The sequence below is a fragment of the Chaetodon trifascialis genome, chromosome 24, assembly GCF_039877785.1.
Source record: "Chaetodon trifascialis isolate fChaTrf1 chromosome 24, fChaTrf1.hap1, whole genome shotgun sequence".
Lineage (NCBI taxonomy): Eukaryota > Metazoa > Chordata > Actinopteri > Chaetodontiformes > Chaetodontidae > Chaetodon > Chaetodon trifascialis.
In genome coordinates this window covers 13,223,497-13,244,797 of record NC_092079.1, presented here as the reverse complement: position 1 = coordinate 13,244,797, position 21,301 = coordinate 13,223,497, and the positions used below count along the sequence as shown (strand labels likewise).

The 21,301-nt window shown below is 47.2% G+C and overlaps 1 protein-coding gene across 2 annotated transcripts in view; it reads left to right on the top strand.

The window, feature by feature from the left end:
* Window positions 1-20,958, top strand: part of LOC139352018 (vang-like protein 1) — a 38,892-nt gene extending 17,934 nt beyond the window's left edge. The window contains exons 4-9 of one of the 2 annotated variants that reach the window (XM_070994032.1): window positions 8,017-8,448; window positions 8,947-9,122; window positions 14,909-15,069; window positions 17,640-17,787; window positions 17,913-18,147; window positions 18,275-20,958. In XM_070994032.1, coding sequence (XP_070850133.1) covers window positions 8,017-8,448; window positions 8,947-9,122; window positions 14,909-15,069; window positions 17,640-17,787; window positions 17,913-18,147; window positions 18,275-18,535 — 1,413 coding nt within the window. In that variant the 3' untranslated portion in view covers window positions 18,536-20,958. The remainder of the gene's footprint in view (window positions 1-8,016; window positions 8,449-8,946; window positions 9,123-14,908; window positions 15,070-17,639; window positions 17,788-17,912; window positions 18,148-18,274) is intronic. The other variant, XM_070994033.1, reaches the window with a different exon arrangement.
* Window positions 20,959-21,301: the final 343 nt, after the last annotated feature.

The window sequence follows — 21,301 nt, the reverse complement described above, 5'->3', positions numbered from 1 at the left end:
AGGGGATTTCTATCCGGGTAACAAGCAGCGATGCCTGAAAGTTACTGTGGTTTTCACATGTGATATGTTGAGTTCAGCTTTAGAGGAGCTGGTGGTGGATAGTCGTGGCTCTTTGTGTAACCTAAGATCGTTTGATATGTTTGAACCCAGCAGGTTGCTCCAACATCAAGAGGCAGGCAAAGCTCCAGGGTGTCTGCTAATGCATGCATGTGAGAAAAACTCTTCAGGTGCTTCTTCTGCACTAAAATCTTTAGGCGGGAACGAGTGGTATCAGTCAGTGTGTACAGGAAGTGAGCCTCTGCTGTGTTTTGTTGGCTGGGTGAGTATAGCCTGGACCAAGGCATTGACCTTCCACAGGTGGACTGACACTAAATCATGTGAGTAATTGGGTCAATTTATCCTGCTGTTATTGTTGTGTGAAACTGGATATCGGAGTGGATAGTGAGAGGTGGACTGGAGACGCTCAGGTCAGTGTAGCACGGCTGCTTTTCAGCTTAGCGGTGTGATGTGGAGTGGCATTGTATGAGGTGTCAGGCAGGAGAAATGCGATATGTTCAAGCCACGAAGCGTTCTTTGAGCATTAGCGCCGTCCTCTCCCAACAAATGGAGAGAGAAAGTGGAGCTGGCTTTATTTTTAGGTGTCCATGTGCATTTTAGAGGAGGGAGCTCCTGGTGTGCTTTGTGATTTGCATCGATGGATCAGTATGGTCGCTGGTGTTTGAGTGCTTTAGGCGAGGATGCAGCGGAAGGTTATTTGGCTCAAAATGCTCTTCAACCGGTCTGATTTGCATGACACAAGAGCTCTTGTTCTGTGTCCTCTTCTTGTATCCAAACTTGGTTTCCTTTCTCACCACAGACAGCACGCTGCTGTTGTTTCCAGCCATACTGAAGTGGTGACTTACAGGAGTCAACAAAACGCTGATCCCCTCAGCCTCCCACTGCTTCACCTCACTGTCCCCTCCCTGCAGCTCAGTTCATTCAGTGCGATTAAACTCAGCTGCTTTGTGATCTCAGCTGCTCGCTCACTCGGACCTTGGCGTGGTAACAGCGGCACCGCTCTTGACAGGTATTCCTTGACAGACTACGGCGCAGGTAGCTCGGGCCATGCCGTGCTCTCGGAGGAGGCGCGGCGCTTGCGTTCATGTCTGGGATCTCATCCCCGTGGTGAGTGCTGCCTGGCTCAGTCTCCTGTGAGACAGTTCCTGCCGAGCTTCATGGTTATCCCGGTGCTTTGTGTGTGTGTCTGTGCTTGTTGTAAGCTGCTTGCCACAGCCAGACTGCAAACTGTGGGTGGGCAAATCAGGAAACTGAAAGCAGATAGAAACAGTGGGCTTTATGGTCGTTGTCATAACCTTAAGGCCACCAGAGTGTCACCAATAAGAAATCAATAGGACAGCATCGTATTTATCCTTTTAAGACTTGTTGTTCTACTGTACATCAGTTGGTTGGATGAGCAGGTTTTGTCTTACCTTCCACACATGCATGTGCACACACACGCACACACACACACATTAACACACACTTAGCCTGGCCAGTGGCAGCACGGCGACACCACAGTGCTCACTGGGTCAGAAGCAATTGACAGAGAGTGGTGCTGAGGCAAGAAACGAGCAGAGAACGAGCAGAAAGAGAGAAGACGCCTCGAGGGAAGGATGGATAAAAGGAAGGGAGGAGGGAGAGAGAGAGAGGACGGCTCCCTGTACTCCTCTACTCCTCTTCCCCCTCCTCTCCTTCTCCATCTCTCCATCCACCCATTCCCGCTGCTATCAGGACATCCCATGTGATCGCCTCACCCCCCTCCTCCCCCCTCCTCCCCCCTCGCCACACTCCTTCGCTCTCTGCCTTTCTCCATAAAGCCCCTTACATTATGTGGCAAGTGAGCGCACAGTCCCATACAATGCCTCCTGAGGCATGATGGGAGAGATTTCTATATAAAGGCGGATAAAGCGGGGCTGGGCTGCAGATCAGGAGAGTCAGGGAGGTCAAAAACACACACACATATTCTGGGATGGATCAGGGGATGGAAAGCAGCAGCCGAGTACGGAGACAATGGTCGTACGAGCTGGACTGAGCTAAAGTTTGGTGGTTGAGGACTTCAGGATGCAGTCGCCAACAGAGATGGAGGCGGGAGTTGAAGTGTTGCAGGTGCTTGAAGTCTGCGAGTCCATAGAGGAGATAAAGGAAGTGATTGTCACCACCATAGAAGAAGACTCTAATACTAACTCGCCTCCGGTGGCCAGCTCTGGCCCAGCGACTAAACCAAGCCAGGTAAGACCAAGACGTCCAAATGGATAACATGCTGTTTTCTGATGCTTGTAGTCTAAATGATAATTCAGTTATCTGAGAAATAATTACAGATATAGTGAAGATAATCATTAGTTGCAGCCCTCATGGAGATATCTGACAAAATTACAAGTCAAAAATAGTTTCTGCAGCCCAGGTTTGTTCTCTGATCCGACATAATCGTTGCACCGGAGTCTGCGTTTTGTTCAATTTGAAGATCTATATTCCCCTCATGGTTACCTGTCGTTTGAGTGAATAATCCATTTCAACCATACACGTAATTTACGTCTTAATCGAGCGCTGCTCAGCTGTCAGTCTGCCATTGTCACACAATCACTCCTCTATCCGACCAATTAGTCCGGGAACTTTCGAAGTGCTTCCTCTCCTTGTCCTGACAAGTTCTGGGCAGCCTCGCACGCTGTCCGCACGTTGAACAAAGGTGGTTTTAAATGGCTGTGAAGAGCTCTTCGGGAATGTGTGTTGCTGTATTTTACACAAACCCACACACACACACACGCACGCACGCACGCACGCACGCACACACACACACACACACACACACACACCTTGCCTCCCAGGAGTGAGCGGAGTGCACTCACTGAGCTTTGTTTGCAGCCCTCGTGCAACAGAAAACAAGCTTTTAGTGGACATTTGATTTACTGTGAGAGACAATAGCTGTTATTTATACTCAGGTGGAGAAAGTGCAGAAAACACTCTGCTGAAAGCTTTGTAAATGCACACTGGCTGACATAGCGTGTTAGTGCACGTACTTGCCGGAGTGCTATATATACCTGCACACACATGCAAACACACACAGTGTTGTCCGAGCATCTTTGCTGTGGTATCAGCGCTTTACTGCTCAGCCATTTGTCTTTTTCACCGGACAGAAATGTGGCTCGGGGCTCAGGTTATTAGAGAGTTCAGTGTATTTTCATGATAAACCAGTTGAAGACTTAAAGATTTCCTACAGCTCAGTGTGCGCTAAATAAGCTGGTTTTAAAGATGAGCTGTTGTTTCACCTCAGACCCTCTGAGCAAGAGCCCAAACATCAGGAAGTCCCTCCAATCCCAACAGGCAGTCGCTGTAACGCAGCGCCTGTTTGCAGTTCACGATGTGTTTAAAGCCCATCACCTACTGTATCATATTGCAGCACTTAGCGTGCAGCCTTGCCAAAATTTCCTGAAAGACATACTTTGATGGCACAGTGTGCGTCTTATCAAACCGTCCTCGCTGTGCTTTTGAAACTGCTCGACCGTTTTCACTGCTGCCGGATCTTTGGCTGGGTGGCTGTGGAGAAACTTATTTCCTGTTATGGGTGCTTGCCTTAGTGCTAGATTACTGCTCTTGTCAGATGCAGTATTTTTCTTTGCTTTGCTTCCCTGGAATAATTGCATTGCATAATTACATCATTTTCAGGCTATCTTTTCTTTTGGTTTTGCAGGCCGCTGGAAAAATGACCAGTATTTTGCTTTGAAGCCGAAGTCACGGCAAGATTTTAAGACGTGCGTTACTGCTTACTTTGCCTCATTCACTGACGCTTATTAAGTGGGCAGTTTGATATTTTGGGAAATATTTGTTGTCTTGCCAAGAGTTAGGGTTATGCTCTCATGTCTGTACGCTAAATACGAAGCTATAGTTAGCTTAGCTTTGCATAAAGGCTGGAAGTCGTTGGAGTGTCCCTTGAACAGAGCCAGGCTAGCTGTTTCCCCCTACTTTCGGCCTGTATGCTAAGCTAAGCTAACAGACTTATTTGGTTTGTCATCTTGTTCTCTCCCACGTATTCTGTCGATTTACATGGTCTTGAACCCTTTTTCCTTTTAATCCGCCTTTTTAAAACACCGCTCTCTCGCCCCAGCTCTTCTCTCTTGCTCAGTGGTATGTGAGCACACGTCATATCGGATGTTGCCGTTATTCATGCTGTTTAGCTTCTCCCGGAACGCCTCAGCTCCTCCCAGAGCAGAGGAATTGCTTGTAAAACATTGTCTGGGTTGAGTAAATCACTGCAGACGTAGGACAAGAGTAGACCTGACAGGTGTTTAGTTGTAGTGCGTATAGTCGTGACACACGTGTAGCTCTGAGAGGAGGCTTTCACATGTTGGTTTGTCTGTGTGGTATCAGCTCTGGCCCTTGAACTGCCGCTGCCCTTCCTGTCCCTCCCTCTCCAATCAATCCCTCTCCTCTCTTTAATTGGCTGTCTCGTTATCGAACATCTCTGTCTTGCCTTTGCTCCCTCTCTCTCCGCTGTTCCTCTCCGTCTCGCCTGTTTTCATGTGATGAATGGGACTGGGCCTCCCGCAAGGCTGCTGGTACTGAACCAGATCAGCCTGTGGTGATTGGTTAATCCCGTGAGGAAATGTGGGTCACTACCGTCTATTTTTAGTCGTGCCGGCAGAGGGAAAGCCCAGGTACAGTAGTAAGGATCCAACAACAACAGCAGCATCACAAACTTCATTAGCATTGAGCTAAAGTGAGCGTCACATTCATGTTGAAGTAGTTGAAACATCAGGTAATATTCTGCTAACGCACTTCTTGATGCTTACAGGTAATAGTGATATTTACACACGTGTTGTTTGGAGCCATGAGCAGCGAGTTCTTAAAGGAGTCTTTGAACAGTGTGTGATTCAGAGGTAGGAAACAAGGCCGATGAGCGCTGATGAGTGTCGGCATGAGAGGTGGTGATTCATGCCTCCCCTGGGTGCTCTTAAGGTACACTGTGATCCGAGTAGAGGCACTCTTCCTTACACCTAATGCCTATTGATTTCCTTTCTCTCTCTCTCTCTCTCTCTCTCTCTCACACACACACACACACACACACACACACACACACAGATCATGCTTGTCATCACCAGCGACACGGTTTCAGATAGGATGAGGAGTCCGTGAACAGGACAGATGCCCTGTGCTCGACACCGCATGGTTCAGCTGTGTCGTATTTACTCAGAACAACATTCAAACACTATATATTTAAAATATTACTGCATGTAAACGGCCTGTGTGTAAGCTAGTTGTCGCCCCTGATGATTTGTGAATCCCTCTATCTGTGAATCTTGGCCTTTTGTGCAGCACTTATCTCTGCAAACTCAAGATGAAAATAATGAGGTTTTGCTTACTTTTGTTCTCTGTAGGCTATAATTGCTTCATGTGGGTCTGTGTGGAGAGGCTGAGGCCTCCTCAGTCCGCCTCTCTCATTATTAATGAAGTGGCTTTCGCTGTTCTGTTTCAGAATCTCCACTCATATTGACCGGACTGAAATATGTGTTTTTGCTCGTGTGTGCTCGTGTGTGTACACTGCATTTCATCATCAGACTTTATTCTATCAGATACAATCATATTTTTAGGAATTGCTGATATTAAATTCAATGTGAAATGTGGTTTCTCCTCACTTTTTGTGAAAGGAATCGTAAACTCTGGCAACACTGCAGCTATTACACATATTTCTTTTTTGTGGAAGCTAGTTAGCCTCACTTGCTAACATTAGCACTAGCTGTTCTATTTGGTCCATGCGCTCAGTGCTACGTGGGCGTTTAGCTAGCGTTAGCCCTGTTCTTAAGTCCTGTTGTGTTGATGGCAAATGAGCAGATCAGCAAGTTAACCTTTAACCCCAGCACTCTGTATGTTACCCAGTGATTTACTCCCAGCAGACCAACATAGGGATTAACGTGCAGAGTGCTTCAATCAAAGATGAATAGTCTGTCTATTTTTGCTGCGTTTGTAAAAGAGATGAAGACACTTGTCTTCTCCAGCACACCTGAATGTCAGGGATGTGGTGACACGTTTGGCCTTTTGAACCCACGTCGTGCATTCCTCTGTCTGGTTTACTGCTCATCAGATCCGCCGGTCGTGATGTTTGGCTCTTTCTAAAGGAGTGCAGACAGTGAGAGGAGTATTTACGACCCCGTTGTGATGTCAAAGGTCAGATGAAACTGAGACAGTTTGGAGTGCTGGACCTCGTCACAGAGACTGTCTGAAATCTAGACGGACGAGTCAACGGTTAACATGAATGATAGCGCTGCTATGAATAGAAACTGGTGCATCATGTTTAAGGCTCATCATCCCTGTTTTTCATTCGTTTGCTGCTGTAAAATGATTTTAAATAATGACCTGGCTAAAGGTTGCTGGCTTTGTCAGTGTCGCCATGTTACCATACTGATATTAGCATTTGCTCAGAGCACCACTGTGCCTAAATGCAGCCTTGCAGAGCTGCTAGCATGGCTGTAGACTGTAGGTCTTTGTAATAAAGGCTCAGGTGGGTGGGAAATTTCACAAATATAGCTGCATTGGATTAACGTGCCAGGATGCAGTGCAGCTGTGTGGCTCATTGGTGTGTTTTTAAGTTTTTGGACAATGGCACAGAGGATCAGAGTGGGATCTATTCATTGCTGGTTTTGCTTTTAAAAAATATAGAATACCACCAGCTTCATCCTGTAATACCACCTCAAAGATGTGGGAGAAAAGTGATGGAACAATGATGGGTTTTTCTATGTGTGTTGATATCTTGTACAGCAATGAGATTTCTATTATTAGCAGACACTCAGTAGCTTCTTTCCAGCTTCAAAGACAACCTGAGCAGCTCTGCCTGGGTCCTCCCGTTATTCTGCTTCATCTTGTTCTCTGCTGTTTTAACCCCTGAGGCCACTGGGATACTCTCTGTCCCACTGCACCATCCTCCTCCTCTACCTCCCAACCCCCCGCAGTTTAAAGTGATCACAATGCACCCCCTCCACCATCCCCTCTCTGCTAATGTCACTGATGCGATCCTTAAAATAGGATTCATCTGGCACGGTGCTGCATTTTGGTAACCTCGTCTTTGGTGATGGAAAAACCTGTTTCTCAGTGTTTTTGTCGCTGATGGCAGTTCATTGCCTGTTTTTTTGGCAGCACTCAGCTGCTCACAGAGCCACGTTAGCTGCCTGTAACGACTACAGTGCAGAAAGACCTTATCTTTCTTTTTCTAAAGGCTCCGCTCTGACACCCCTGACCTTCATTATCTGCGGATGCAGTTGGACCTAGACGTCAGTGTGTAGCCCGGTTGGCAGCTCACTCTGTTTACTTTTTCCACTTCCTATCTTTTATTCCTTTCTTTCTCACGTGCTTGGAAATAACCTCCCTTGCTTTCTCTGAGCTGACGTTTCAGTCAACAAACAAAGAGCGATGTGTTAAAGGAATATGTTGCAGTAAAGGGGGTCCGCTCACATGGAGTACAGTGAGATACCAAACTGTATTCCAGGAGCACAGTTCAGATAAAAGCTTTCTCCTCTAATATTTTCAGTCCTCTGATGCCCTCTCTCACATTTTCCCCTTGAGCAGAGTAGCTATATTTGGCCCAAACCCCACTCTATTGTTGTGGTTTTGTTATTCTGCATTTGCTAGACCTGCTGAAGTCATTGGGTGCGTCTCAGTTCCCGTAAATACATCCCTCACTTGCCTCTTTTCGTCTGTGCATAGTCCCTTTCCACGCGAGGAAGTATACATGGCATTCAAGTAAAGTAACATCTCCTTTCCTCTCAGGCATCATCTGGATCATAGTGGTCTTTAGGGCCACATGTAACTGAACAGAAATGCTCAAGTCAACTGGTAAACTGTGTTTATTGTTGACAACATACTCTCCTCCTGTCCCTGAATATAATGTCTGATGTTGTCCATCATGCAGGTTTAAAAGGAGAAATGATGAAAATCTTTTTTCAAGATCAAACATCATGAATCCTGGTTTGATTTCCTCCTCCATATTTCCAGGATGACAACTGGGGTGAGACCACCACAGCCGTCACGGGCACGTCAGAGCACAGCCTCTCTCAGGAGGACATTGTTCGCATCACCAAGGACCTGGAGGACAGCGTGGGGCTGGACTGCCGCCGTTACTTCACCCTGACCTTGGCTGTGATCCTGGGCCTGCTGGTGTTTCTGACGCCGCTGGCCTTCCTGGTGCTCCCCCACCTCCTCTGGCCGGAGAAGCTGCAGAGCTGCGGCACGGCCTGCGAGGGCCTCTTCATCTCCGTGGCCTTCAAGCTGCTCATACTGCTGCTGGCCGTCTGGGCGCTCTTCTTCAGGCCGCCACGGGCCGGCCTCCCGCGGGTGTTCGTTTTCCGAGCGCTGCTCGCTGTGCTGGTGCTGCTCTTTGTGGTCTCCTATTGGCTCTTCTACGGAGTCAGAATACTGGACTCACAGGTAAGCTGAGGGAGGACTCAGAGAGGGGAAGACAGGCATGAAAATGTATAGCTATCATTTGTTGTAAGTGCACACCCTGACTAAAAATACACACACACAGAGAAGTATTTCCAATAGCAGTCTCATATGTTGCAGTCACATTCATTTTTAATGCTTTTAGGAGCTCAACACAATCACAAACAACCAAAACACAGCATATTTGGTTTCCCCAAGCTCATTGTTTACTGTGTGAGTCATAATTTATAATTCCTGTCAGTCCCTCGCTCAGACTGCTTGTAGGAAAACACACACATGCAAACACACACGGCTCGAAAGCTTGCAATCCTTTGAAATGTGTCTAAATATTCATATGCTCTACATGTTGTCTTACATGCGTGCGGTCTCTTCTCTTTAGCCCTGCAGGAGTGTTTTCTGCTTGTTTTTTTCCATTCATGTACTGTGTATATTCAGTATTCTGCTTTATGTGTACATGACCCCGTAAAATGTCCTCGTCCACAGGATGAAAACTACCAGGGCATCGTGCAGTACGCCGTGTCCCTCGTGGACGCTCTGCTCTTCATCCACTACCTGGCCATCGTCCTCCTGGAGCTGCGGCAGCTCCAGCCGTGCTTTTCCGTGTGCGTCACTCGCTCCACGGATGGCGAGATGAGGCACTACAACCTGGGACAGCTCAGGTGAGAGGCCCATTCAGGCTGAAGTGCTGCTGGTGTGTTGTGGAGGCTCATCAGACACCAAAACTCTGCACAACGGTTTATATTACTACAAGACGGGATTTCACAGCCCTGGAAGGTCATCACACTGGCAGTTATTTAGTCAGCCAGGGAAACGCTGCATTCTCCTCATGTAATGTAAGCAATGTGTGCCTGCAGTGCTCTGCTCTTGGCCCACTCATTCATACCGAAGACGTAAATCTTGAAATATGAGTCATGCGTACGTGCTCAGTCGCCAGTTTATTAGGTACACGTAGCTAAAACCAATGCAGTCTAATTCAACAGCCCTGCAATAAATCCTACCTTATTATAATGTTGGAACTGGTTTAGAGGGTTCTCTTATCCAGTTTCACCTGGCAACCTTCATACAGTTAGGATTGATTGACAGCTGTATTGGACTGCATTAGTTTTGTACTTAATAAACTGGCAGCTGAGTGATTTTTTTTGCAAAGGCCCAGTAATTTCCTTAAAAAGCTGCTCACTATAGTTTTTATCAACAGGAGGAAATAGTGTGTTTGGGGACTATTTTCAGCTGCGGATTAATCCACACTTAGTTCTGTAGTGAGTATTTGAGGGAGTAGAATGATGTAACATGCTAACCAGTGCGACTGTGTCTCATTAATGTGTTTTCTTGGACAACGATGGAGCTCTATGACACAGAAGAATACAATATCAGCCTTAGTTTGGTGTCGGCCTCTTCAAGGGATTTGTTGGCAATAAGGAAAATATGGAATAATGACAGATTTATCCTCAAATGTCTGGTGGCTGACTTGCTCTCAGGAGAGTGTAAGCTGTGTGTTCAGGCTTGCTACCGAGAAGGTGCCAGAAAGATTTATGGGAGCTAGCTGAAGCTGACACTGGGAAATGATGATGGCAAAAAGTGTAAAACCTCGCTGTATCAGTAGGTGGAGGTGGGAAATTATCAGGTGTCATAGCTCCGCCTTGTAATTTAGACTGAAAAGACATGCAGGCGCATATTTCTGATGACCGGAGGGGCTGCTGTTAGCATTAAGGGCAGTCCCCACATGACTGCCGTGCATGCAGAGGTTGAAGACAGAAGGAGTAAGAGGAAGGGACAGAGGGTAAAGAGAGCTAGTGCTGACGTGAGCGACTGGAGGATAGACAAGGAGAACGTGGGGGGATGAAAGGGAGGGAAAAGAGAGGACGTGTGGGCGAGATGGAAGGATAGAAACTGGGACACCTCAAGTGAGAGAGATGGGAAAGGAAGAGGGAAGTCACTGGCTATATACTCGGAAACGGGACAAAGGAATTTGTCCAGGAAAGACTTCGGGAAAGTCAAGAAACCGAGGGACGTGTCTGAAGGAAAAGAGCGGCGATCAAGTAGAGAGGGAGATTGAATGTTGTGCCAGAGGTGGAAGAAAACGCAGAGACGAGAAGGCGCGCAGACAAAGTGGCTGATGGGAAGGGGAAATCGTGCCAGGAGAAAAAAGGGAGAGGGTGGGGAAGACTTCAGAGAGGAAACTCCTCAGAAAAGAGCTGCAGACAGAGGGCGGAGTACAGAGGGAAGACCCAGGAGAGCGCTACAGGAGCGGGTGAAAGAGAACAGAGAGCAAGGAATTAATAGTTAATGGGAGGGTAGTGTTGAAGAATCCTAAAATGTATGTGGGAATAAAAGAAAGGAAAGGCGTGTGTGTGTGTGCTGAGGTGTGTGTGTGCGTAGGAAAGAACAGCTCAGACTAGACCAACCACGTTTTTATGACCGTACGGTCTCTGAGGAAAAACAGGAAGATCCCATTTTTAGCCAAACGCAGCAGCTGTCCCGTTGCTCCCTGCTATCAATATGCAGCCCCCCGTCTCACGTATAGGCTCACTTACAGGCGACTAATAAACATGATGGATTGATACACTGACCTCCTGTATGACAGGATGGATGAAATGTCCAGTATCTGCTCAGGGTTTTGTCTTCCTGTAGTTTTGCAGGTGGACTGCGTCGTCGTTTAAAGAGCGTGTCGGGATGAGTGCGTTTTCCATTGATAAGAAGCTCACAATGAATTCATTTAACTGCATTGAAATGCAGCTAATCTAACCAGATGCTGCTAGCTGTGTTATCCCGAGCATAAACAGCAGGATGTGCAGTGTAAAAGACGCTAAACATGCAGCTGAGCACATAACAGGAAGTGCATGTGCAGTAGCTGAATTTGTGCATATTTTACACAAAAATCAACTTGTCAGTGCTCTCTGGTGGACAAACTGATCCACTCATGCTAAATCTGTTTCCTGCCGCCCCCCACCGCCCCAGCCTCCCCCTCACTCTCTGTGTTTTTATTATTACTGATTTAATCTTCTGATGTGTGTTCATCAAAGCTCTCCCAGCAGAATCTGCGCTGCTGCTCAGAAAGGGCTGAGGGCTCCTTCTCAGAGCTCCAATCTATGAGCATTTGCTATAAATAGTCAGTTCCTTGAGGTGTCTCTTGACTGAAAGTATATTGCACAGGACACAGGCGTGGGGGGGCCGCAAGGTGAGCAGATTAATGTAGTTTGTGAGTAAACACTAAATCCGAAAGTGAGCCGTTCTTCACAAGGCAGCACTTCTTATACTCTTTTGTGTATCATGTATGCAGCCTCTGTAGTATATGTGCGTGCGTGCGTGTGTGCGTGCATGCGTGCGTGCATGCGTACTGGTGTGGTTGGTGTGTCTGCTGGCTGCCCTGGGGGTGTTGTCCTTTGTAAGCCGTGCCATTCATCCCTGCTTGGCCGGCAGCAGGCCTGGCCTCGCTCTGTTGTCCGTCTGTGACTGTAAACACACAGCTAATTAGTGCTCCCTGCAGACTGGAGGACAGCATCTGGTCAGTCTGACACACATGCATGGACACGCATGTGCGTGCGCGCTCGGGTAATTGCACCATAAACATGCAAATGACAGATTCCATTCACATGTAGCCACAAACATGTATCTCGTGTACCTCTATCACCAGGCAGCTGCTGCTCGCGCTCCTGTTTTTCTGGCGTCCTTATCATAATGGAGACCAGCTCTTGGCCCTGACGGCTTGTCTCGGTCTGCCTATCCTCTGATGCCAATCTGAGGGCCAGAGGACGCCGTTTTTGTCCCCTTGTCAGACCAGACAAGCTGAATGCATTCCTTACAGCCGGGGAGAGTTGTTGCAGAGGAGGGTGGGGGTTAAACACATTCACAGCTGGGGACTTCCCAGTTTACATTCCCTGACTGGTCAGTCCAGAACAGCGACTTCAGACAAGATAATGGTCAGCTACCTTGGCCTCAAGGGGAACTGGTTTACGAAGTGTCCTGCAGCGAATGCAGATGCTGCAGCGAAGGCCACGGAGTTCGAATGGTTTTGTGTCATGTTTGCTCGGCTTAATCATTGATCGAGGTTGGGCAGCAGCAGGAACTCTGACTCAGCACTTACACGAGTGGCCACTAAACAATGGTCCCGTCTGTAGAGGCTCTGAATGCTTAATGTTAGATAGTTAACCAAGGGAGTCACTATCACATTCCCCACGTCCGCTTTGGGGGAAATGAACAGCAAACATCCTATGAAGTGTTTTTCTGCAGCGATCTGACTTCTGAGTGACGCGCTGCTGCTGAAATCATTGAGTTCTGGCTAATTTAAAGGCCTGGGAACAATCGAGCAAGTGCTCTGTATGCAGTAAGTGACCGTTTGTGGGATACAGGACAAAATAGCCTTTATTTATTTGTCACGTTTGATGTCATATTCCCTCATAATGACGTCTCTGACATACTGTTTTAGAAGCTCAGCGATCTAGTGATTATAGCCGCAGGGCCAGCTGGTGAATTGCTGAAGCTGGTGAGCTGATGTGAGCCTTTTAGGAGGCATTGAAAACTTGTTTTTACCATTTTCCATTCTTTTTCTTCAGATACAGTGAAATTCTACAAATCAGCATGAGCAGACAGCCACTACGTTCTTTTCAAAGTTGTTTATTTTTAGTCTGAGCCGCTCTGAACATCTGTCTCGTAACTGCGTCGGCCTGTCATGATGCTGCTGTCGGCTCTTGTACATGTGACTGTCACCAGATGGCGAAGCAGTGAGAGTGAGTGACGCTTTAATGCTGATTGGGTGCCTGGGTGGTTTGTGTCTGTCCGTGGTGTTTCAATTGTTCCTGTCACTTAATGCAGGATTTGTTCTGAGAAATTGAAGTTACAAGGGTGCTCTGAAAGTGCTTTCATGAGCGGCTCAGGGGCCGCACTGTCATCCCTCTTTGGCGTAATGGGAAGCGCATGCCACAGGCTAGCATGTTCATGTGTATTGAGTTTTCTCCCCACGTGCCCTAAAGAACAGGACACAGTGAAGACTCACACACCTATGGACACAAACACATGAGCACACACACAATGAAAAGGGTCCAGTGTTCAGCGGATGAGCTGTGGGTCAGTTAGCAGCTGGCAACATCTGCTGTCCTCCCACCATCCGAATGCAGGTCATAGAAGCTGCAGCAGTTATTATTTTGGTTGAATTTGTTAGCTAGAAGAAAGAGCAACAGCATTCATATGGAGTCATTTTAGTGTCCACCAGATGAATTCAGGTCCTGTGTTCACCCTCCTTTCAGCTCTGGACGTCTGTGTTAGAAATACACAACAATATCTACCTAAAGATTGCTAACAGTGGCCAACATGAGCTGCTGGTCAGACCAGGCTGGAGCAGCAGAGGCATACTGAATTGAACAAAAGTGATTTTTATTGCTTATAGATTAAAACCTTTTCGATCATAAGAGAGAGAGTGTGTTGAATCTTCTTTCAGAGGTAAAATAATCTCTCTTTGTCCTCCAACGAAGCTCACCTCCAGGAAAAGGAGGCAGCATATCATAAAAGAGCCAATGATTTATGTCGTTTAGCGTGTGAACACTCGACTTGTGTACATTTGGTTCAGTATTGGTCTTGTGTTGTAAGGACAGGACCCGGCATGCTCTCAGGTCCACGCTGTGAAGGATCACAGCTCAGAGATCAGAGGCTGTTTATCGAGTCCAGAGAGCAAAAAACAGCAAGGAGTCGTATCTTTTCTGTCCCAAACCAGGCCTGAAACCTGTGTATTAAACATGTGTGTGTCAGTCCACGACGGTTCGGGAAGCAGTTTACATCCTAGAAATGGATGATGAAGAGGAGGAGCTGCTGTTCATGAAGCAAAATCACATTAAAAGGGCAGCGAGGATGTGCAGAAGTCTGGTTCGCTGTCAGGAGGCGTGACGGGAGGACCTTTGAAAGTGTCCTGATGTGTTCGTCCTTCTGTGGTTTGTCCGTCTTTGGTGTCACAGCATGAAGGGAGTTTCCCTCTAATGCATTAATTGCAGTTTTACCGTCAGATCTCTCCCTCCTCCAGTGCCACCCTCAGTCCTCCCCCCGCTCTGTTTTTCCACATGCAGCTTCTCTTTGTTTATGTTTCATCGTTCTCAGTTTCTCTTGGTAAGTGGGAGCCACATTGCTGCCGGACTCGGAAACCTTCCACCTCCTTGCTGCCGCTCAGCAGATGACACTGGTATCCTCCAGATATACGAGAGGGATTTTGTTAGCCGTAGCAAGTTTTCAAAGAAGGCCAGAAAAGATCTCTGGGCTAACACTTCCCCCTGTTTTTGCCTTCTGTCTTCTTGACTGTTTGTCTGCGTTCAGCAACAAAGGGTGTAGGATTACTGCCGGGATTTCCTCCTGTTTTGTTTTACAAGTCAAAACTGTCCTGTGGCTAATTTTGCTCTCGTTCTTTGTCTCAGCCTCTTTCCCGTGGCTAAAGCTCATCTTAATTCTTCCATCCTCTCCTCTCCAGCATCCAGCGGGCAGCTCTGGCCATCTTAGAGCACTACTACTGTGACTTCCCGGTCCACAACCCGGCGTTGCTTTCCGCCTCCAAGTCCCGTGCAGCCAAGCACCTGGCCGGCCTCAAGGTCTACAACGTGGATGGTGAGTTCCCAGCAGCCCCCGCAGAGGGTGAGTGGGATGGTCTTTGAACTCCATGTTGTGTCTTTGTCAGTGCTTTGCTGCAACGTCCCAGCTGATATTTTGTTTGTTGTCATAGATGTTCATGTTTGAGAAGCTGGAACAAGTGACTTTCTGGCATTTTATCTTAAAAAAAACGATTCAGTATTTGTGGGTTTGCATGTTTTAGTCCATTAACTACACATTGCATAGAGTTGCAGAGGTTTTTGATTTATTTCTTCCATTGACAGCCATTCATTTGCAATCATTTCAGTGTCACATTGACACTCAATTAATCCATTTATCTGAAGCAAATACTCACATTTGAGAAGCTGGAAACAGAATTTTTGTTCTTCTTTTTCTTCTTTGACCAAAACAGCTAGCAACCGCATTAGCTCGCAACAATAATTCAGCTTTTCTGAGTCGTTCCCTGTGACGGATCACTGTCTCAAGCACATTTCAAGTCTGTGCAAGTTGATTTTCATACAGTACTGGAATGTGCCAAGAGAAATGGCTGCCTGAAGGAAGGAAGGAAGGAAATTGATCCACAAACGCATCATAATTGGAAAGTTGTCGACAGCGATGTAAAGCACAGGTGATTTGTAGCTAACGTGTTAAAGTGTGGCTACTTGATATCTGCTGAAAACTCCTTTGAGCAGGTGGGAATGACATTTGAGCAACTTGGCCTTCGAATTGTTGACTTTCTCTTCTCCTCATGTGTCTCTTTACGCCGACGCTAATCTTTTAAGATGTCTTAAGAGCTAAACTGAAAGCCTACCTTTTGGACAGTAAGTAAATGCGATGCTGCCTCTGACTGAAGCACACTCACGTCACTGAATGTGTGGATGCGCTCACTCTTCCTCTCACTCTGCACGCCACAGGTTGATGATGAAGTTCAGCCGTCCCTCCAGCAGCTGGCTGGATGTAACACAAACCCTCTGTTAAATTATCACTCTCCCTTAAGTGTGCTCAAGCTTCACTCATGCACTAACTTGAGTCCCTCTTTTTTTCTTCTTCCGTTCGTCTTCCTCCTTTTTGATTCTTCCTCTCAAATGTTCGAGGCTGATAAATCAATAGCTATTATGCTGCCGGTCGTGTCTCTTCTCTCCCGTGTCTCATCCTCCTTCATTTGGATCCTGCAGTGGCGGCTCAGGGACCTCTCCGGCTCTCCCGTCTGGAGCTTTCACTTCCCACTCCTTCTTTCTTTCCGCAGCCGCGCCGACATTGTAATAAATAAGTCGAACTCAGGGACAGACAATAATCTTGTCTTGATGAAAGAGCGGTGAAGCCCGGAGCGCAAAGCGGCTGTAACACTCAATTACACTCTGTCCAAATGGGCTCAGGTGATTTTATGATTCCTGACAAGCCATTTGGTCTCCATATTGGTTTTTCGGCTCTAAATATTTGGAAATGAGCCCCAGCAGATTAAAGGTGTTCTCTGCAAAGAAATCCTCTAAAATACGGAAGAAATACAATGAACGTTGTTATACGTGAAAAGGTTAGTTAAAGTTCGAGTCGAATGAATTTTCCATGCCTCCTTAAAATTAATCCTTTTTCATATGTGCTGCATTGTTTTGGGATACACTTCCTGTATGCAAACGTGAAGAGGGATCACATTCAGTATAACAGTGTGTCCAGAGGAGCTTCTCTGACTATGTTGGACTTGTTGGAATAGTTTTAATGCAGCTCATTACTTTCAATGTTACATTTTGATGTTAATTGCTCTGTTTTATTTATTATTTTATGCATTTATGCACCTTAAATTAAGAAGCTGCTGCTCTGCTGGCGCTCTGTTATCCTCCTGCAGCCACAGCCCCTCAATATTGGCTGAAGCTGCAGCAGGAGATTCAGAGTATGGCTTTCAAATAGCACTCGCAGCTAATGTTAGCAGACTGCAGCACAGCGTGCAGAGAGCTCCAGTTGTTGACGCTGGTCTGAGAGCACGGTTTAATATAAACAGCTGTCTTTTTAGCTTTTTAATTGTGACAGGAGACACATATAACAATGTTTATTGTGTTTCCTTGTTTGATTTCTCTTTATTTAGGCATTTCAAATCTTCCATACGGTGGTTTAAAAACACCTAAAAATGTGCCCACTGCTGACATTCAACACATGGCTTTCAACTTAACAGTCTCACTTATAAATCCCACCTAAGTGCAGTGATACCAAGAGCAGGGTGTGTTGAAAACTCCCTCCTCTTGTCCATGAATTATTCTGTTCGTGCACGATCCCTGCCCCGCGTTAATAATTCACCAGCTCTGCCTTCTTTTAACCTGCATTAACATCAGGCAGCGTTCATCAGCAGCCTCCTACCCTAATTCCAAAAATGTAAACTTTTGAAGCGGCCCGAGATGCTTTAATTGGACGCAGCGTGGCTCCAAAGGCAGAGCAGCAAAGGGAATGTTTGAATATCAATAGCCGCGTGTGGCGGAGCAGTGTTTTTCAGGTTCTCCAGTGATCACAGTGCTTGGAACAATTTAAAAGTGCACCTTGGTGTGGCTAACCACATCAGCTCCTGTGGTTTTGATGTTGCTGGTAATGAAAAGAAGGTTTATGTGCACTGATAATCTGCTCCCCCACAGGTCCGGGGAACAACGCTGCAGCAGGACTGGCCCACTCCCAGTCCAGAGCCATGATCGCAGCAGCTGCCCGCCGCAGAGACACCAGCCACAACGAGCTGTACTACGAGGAGGCCGAACACGAGAGGCGCGTCCGCAAGCGCAAAGCTCGGTAATCCACGCATTCAGCTGTAAAACTCTACCTATGAGCTAAGAGCAATGTCTCCACTCTGATGCAACAACTGGATCTCTGCATCATTAGACCCTAACCCGAGCGTCTGCCGTGTTTCCTCGCAGGCTGGTGGTGGCAGTGGAGGAGGCGTTCACACATATCAAGCGCATGCAGGAGGAGGAGCAGAAGAAAGCTCCAGGCGACGTGATGGACCCCCGAGAGGCGGCACAGGCCATCTTCCCATCCATGGCTCGCGCCCTGCAGAAGTACCTGAGGACCACCAAGCAGCAGCACTGCCACAGCATGGAGAGCATCCAGCAGCACCTGGCCTTCTGCATCACCAACAACATGACGCCCAAGGTCAGAACACGCGCTGCCGACATCTGCAGTCAGGGTTTTATTAGGCTGTTGATTTGAGGACGGGTCAGACTCAACACTGCGTGATGCGACTTATTCCAAGACAAACCTGTATTTCTGTATATTCCAGGCGTTCCTGGAGAGCTACCTGACCCCGGGTCCCACCCTGCAGTACAGCCGGGACCACTGGCTGGCCCGCCAGTGGACGCTGATCAGCGAGGCGTCGGTCACCAGCGGCCTGAAAGACGGCACCGTCTTCCTGCTCAAGTGCGTGGACTTCAGCCTGGTGGTGACCTCAAAGAGGATCCCGTACGTCCAGATGTCGGAGGAATACATCGACCCCAAGTCGCACAAGTTCGTCCTGCGGCTACAGTCCGAAACCTCCGTGTAGGACTCCAACGTTTTCTTTTTTATTCCTCGCCCTGTTTCATTTTGGGTTTGCAGTTTTTATTTTTACTTTTTTGGATTTTTTATATATTATATATGAATCTATATATATTACACACGTTTGAATATATTGATCTGTTCATGTTTGATTTGAATGAAACCAAGAGAAAGAGTTGAGGTCGGATGATGCTCGCGGCGGTTTGACTCGGATGCCTCGGACACGGCGTGCGTGCACACACAGTATGTGTGTATGCACGTGTCACTTTGTGTCAACACAATCACTCGTTCCTTTTCTGTTTGAGATGCTGTAGCCCAACACGATGGGAGCATTCGAGGTTTCTGACATCCTCACAGACGCTTCGATGTCTCGCTCACTCCTTTATTTTCATGGGACAGACGAACCACTCAGGACTGCGATGGTGTGACATTTGAAGCCTGATGGAAATACACGACAAACGTCCTGCCTGCAGTCTTTTTTTTGGAACAAGTGTTCAGGTGCTTTGTGGACGTCACACTCTTCTTTAAAGCATTTGGCAGAGATGAAACTAAACTTCAGTCATACTTTGCATTCAGTGCACATTTATGGATGTTTATGAATTAAAAGAATCTGCCTGGAAAGGGTGCAACGCATGATGTCAGCCTGCTCAAAAAGGATGTCGGACTGTGTCATCATGTCTCCTTCGGGACATCTGTAGAGCTCCGGACAGACACTCTCTGGACAGTTGAGCAGTCAGACTCCAGCCCGCCTCATGTCCAGCCTCAGGCACACAGTAGCACCGTCGAGTGCTAATCCTAGCAGCCAAAGTGGCACGCTGTGAGCGTGTCGGTCCACGGCTCCTCTCCAGGTGCAATGGAGCAAAATCTGAAATATTTCCACTCCAGTTGGGAACAACACACTCATGCCATGTTAAACACAGAATGAACTGGATCATAAGAGACGCTCAGAGGTGGATTCATGCCCAAAAACATTTGCCCTGCCTCATCTGTTCAGTAACCTTCTCAGGGCTTTCATGTCTGCCGCGTCCGCCTGACATGATGGAAAGGGAAGGCGGCGAGGAGGAGAGGCAGCCGCGATGTCAGAAATGAGACGTACTACTGATCACGTTAAAGCAGAAATACCCCCAGAAATCTAAAACCTGTAGAGAAACTGGTATTCAAATAAGCATGGCCAATTTGAACAACAGCACAGTCGTGTTACGTGTGTTCAGTGTTAAGCTGCTGTCAACGGAACACAACACTTCCTGATGTTTTTCACATTAAAAGCCTTCCTGTAAAGGAATACTTGTGGCAGTCAACAGTAGGGAGACGTTTATGTCGTGAGCACCTTCAGCATTAGGCCATCGGGACGCCTCACGCTGTGAGACCTCATGTGGACGTCTGGAGGAAGTGTTGGGTTTCATTCATGGCAGCGTAACATTGAGGAGGAAAAGGCAAAGTCGAACGCTGTTCACATTAGTGCTGTGGACAAATGGCTGCCTAAAGGCCACTGTTTGAGAGTTTACTGCATTTAAAGTCCGGTTTCTTCTTCTGGGGCTCGCAGGGTTTGCTTGTGTCAGCAGAGGACGTCACAGATGAAAATGTGAGTGTGTGTCAGCAGTGAGAACAGCAGCAGGGCGGAACCTCCCTCCCAACTGGACCGTCTGGTTTTCCTCTGCTGTCTGACAAACATGCTCCCAGTGAACCCCCGAGGTCGAAAGGAAAGCCAGACAAATCCAGTGAAGTTAAGCTAAAAGCACTAAAATGACACTTTCAGATCCCGTCAAAGCTCAAATCTGATGCCTCTGTTCTAACTGATCTGCTAAACTCACCAAAGTAGTGAAAGAGTCTCGCTGAGCTCATGTTCATCTCACTCCAGAAGAAGAAATATGTGGCGGTGGCGCTGAGCACGGTTATCCCCTGCTGCCCCCTGGCTGGGAAAGCAAACACTGACAGCCTACCTGAGGGCAGCAGCAACATGCTTTCACAGACACCGTCAAGATATCGTTCATTTTCACTGTAAACTTGTAACTTTAAACCACCTGGAAAGAAACACACTGCTGTTTCCTGCAGCAGCAAAGACCTTTTTTACGCTCCTGCCACTGGTCGTGTTTCGTACCTGCTGACGGATGAACTTTGTATGATCCCAATGTGACTGTGCCTCCTGTTTTTACACTGTATCTATTTATGTAAACAAGCATGTGTGTGTGTGAATGTATGTGTGTGCGTGTGTGTGTGTGTCTGCCATTCCAGTTCACATGAGCAGCCTTTCTCCTTCCTCCACATCACCGCCATCTGTCACGCTGTTGCCAGGTTACACTCCTCTGTCATGGTGTGGGTTTTGTTGGACGGCTTTATGATGAAGGCGTGACGTTGCAGTGTAAGACAGGTTTCAGTCTCACGGCGTTAGCGTTTGTTAAACAAAAAATAAACATTTTTATGAACATTTGTAAAACTGCTCCAGGGGATCGTGTTGGTTTGTCTCCCAAAGGTCGTTTTTTCTTTCTGACGGTTTTATGACGCTGACACTTTTTACAGCACAAAAAGGTTCAAACAGTGTCCAGATGCCAAATTAACATTTTGGGTATTTAGTGGGAAGACTTGGCCTAAAGAGTTTAGCGTGCGTGTGGAGCAAGTTAATCAGTGTCGATGCACTGTTTTGTGCTGCTCTTCTAGTTTGACCTGTTTGTGATTTCCTACATGTCCCAGAATTCACTACTGTGAAAGTGAGGCCTGTGTGCTCTAACCCGCATGTTTGAAGCCTGCATTGCATTGTGGTCCGTTGAAGCTCGTT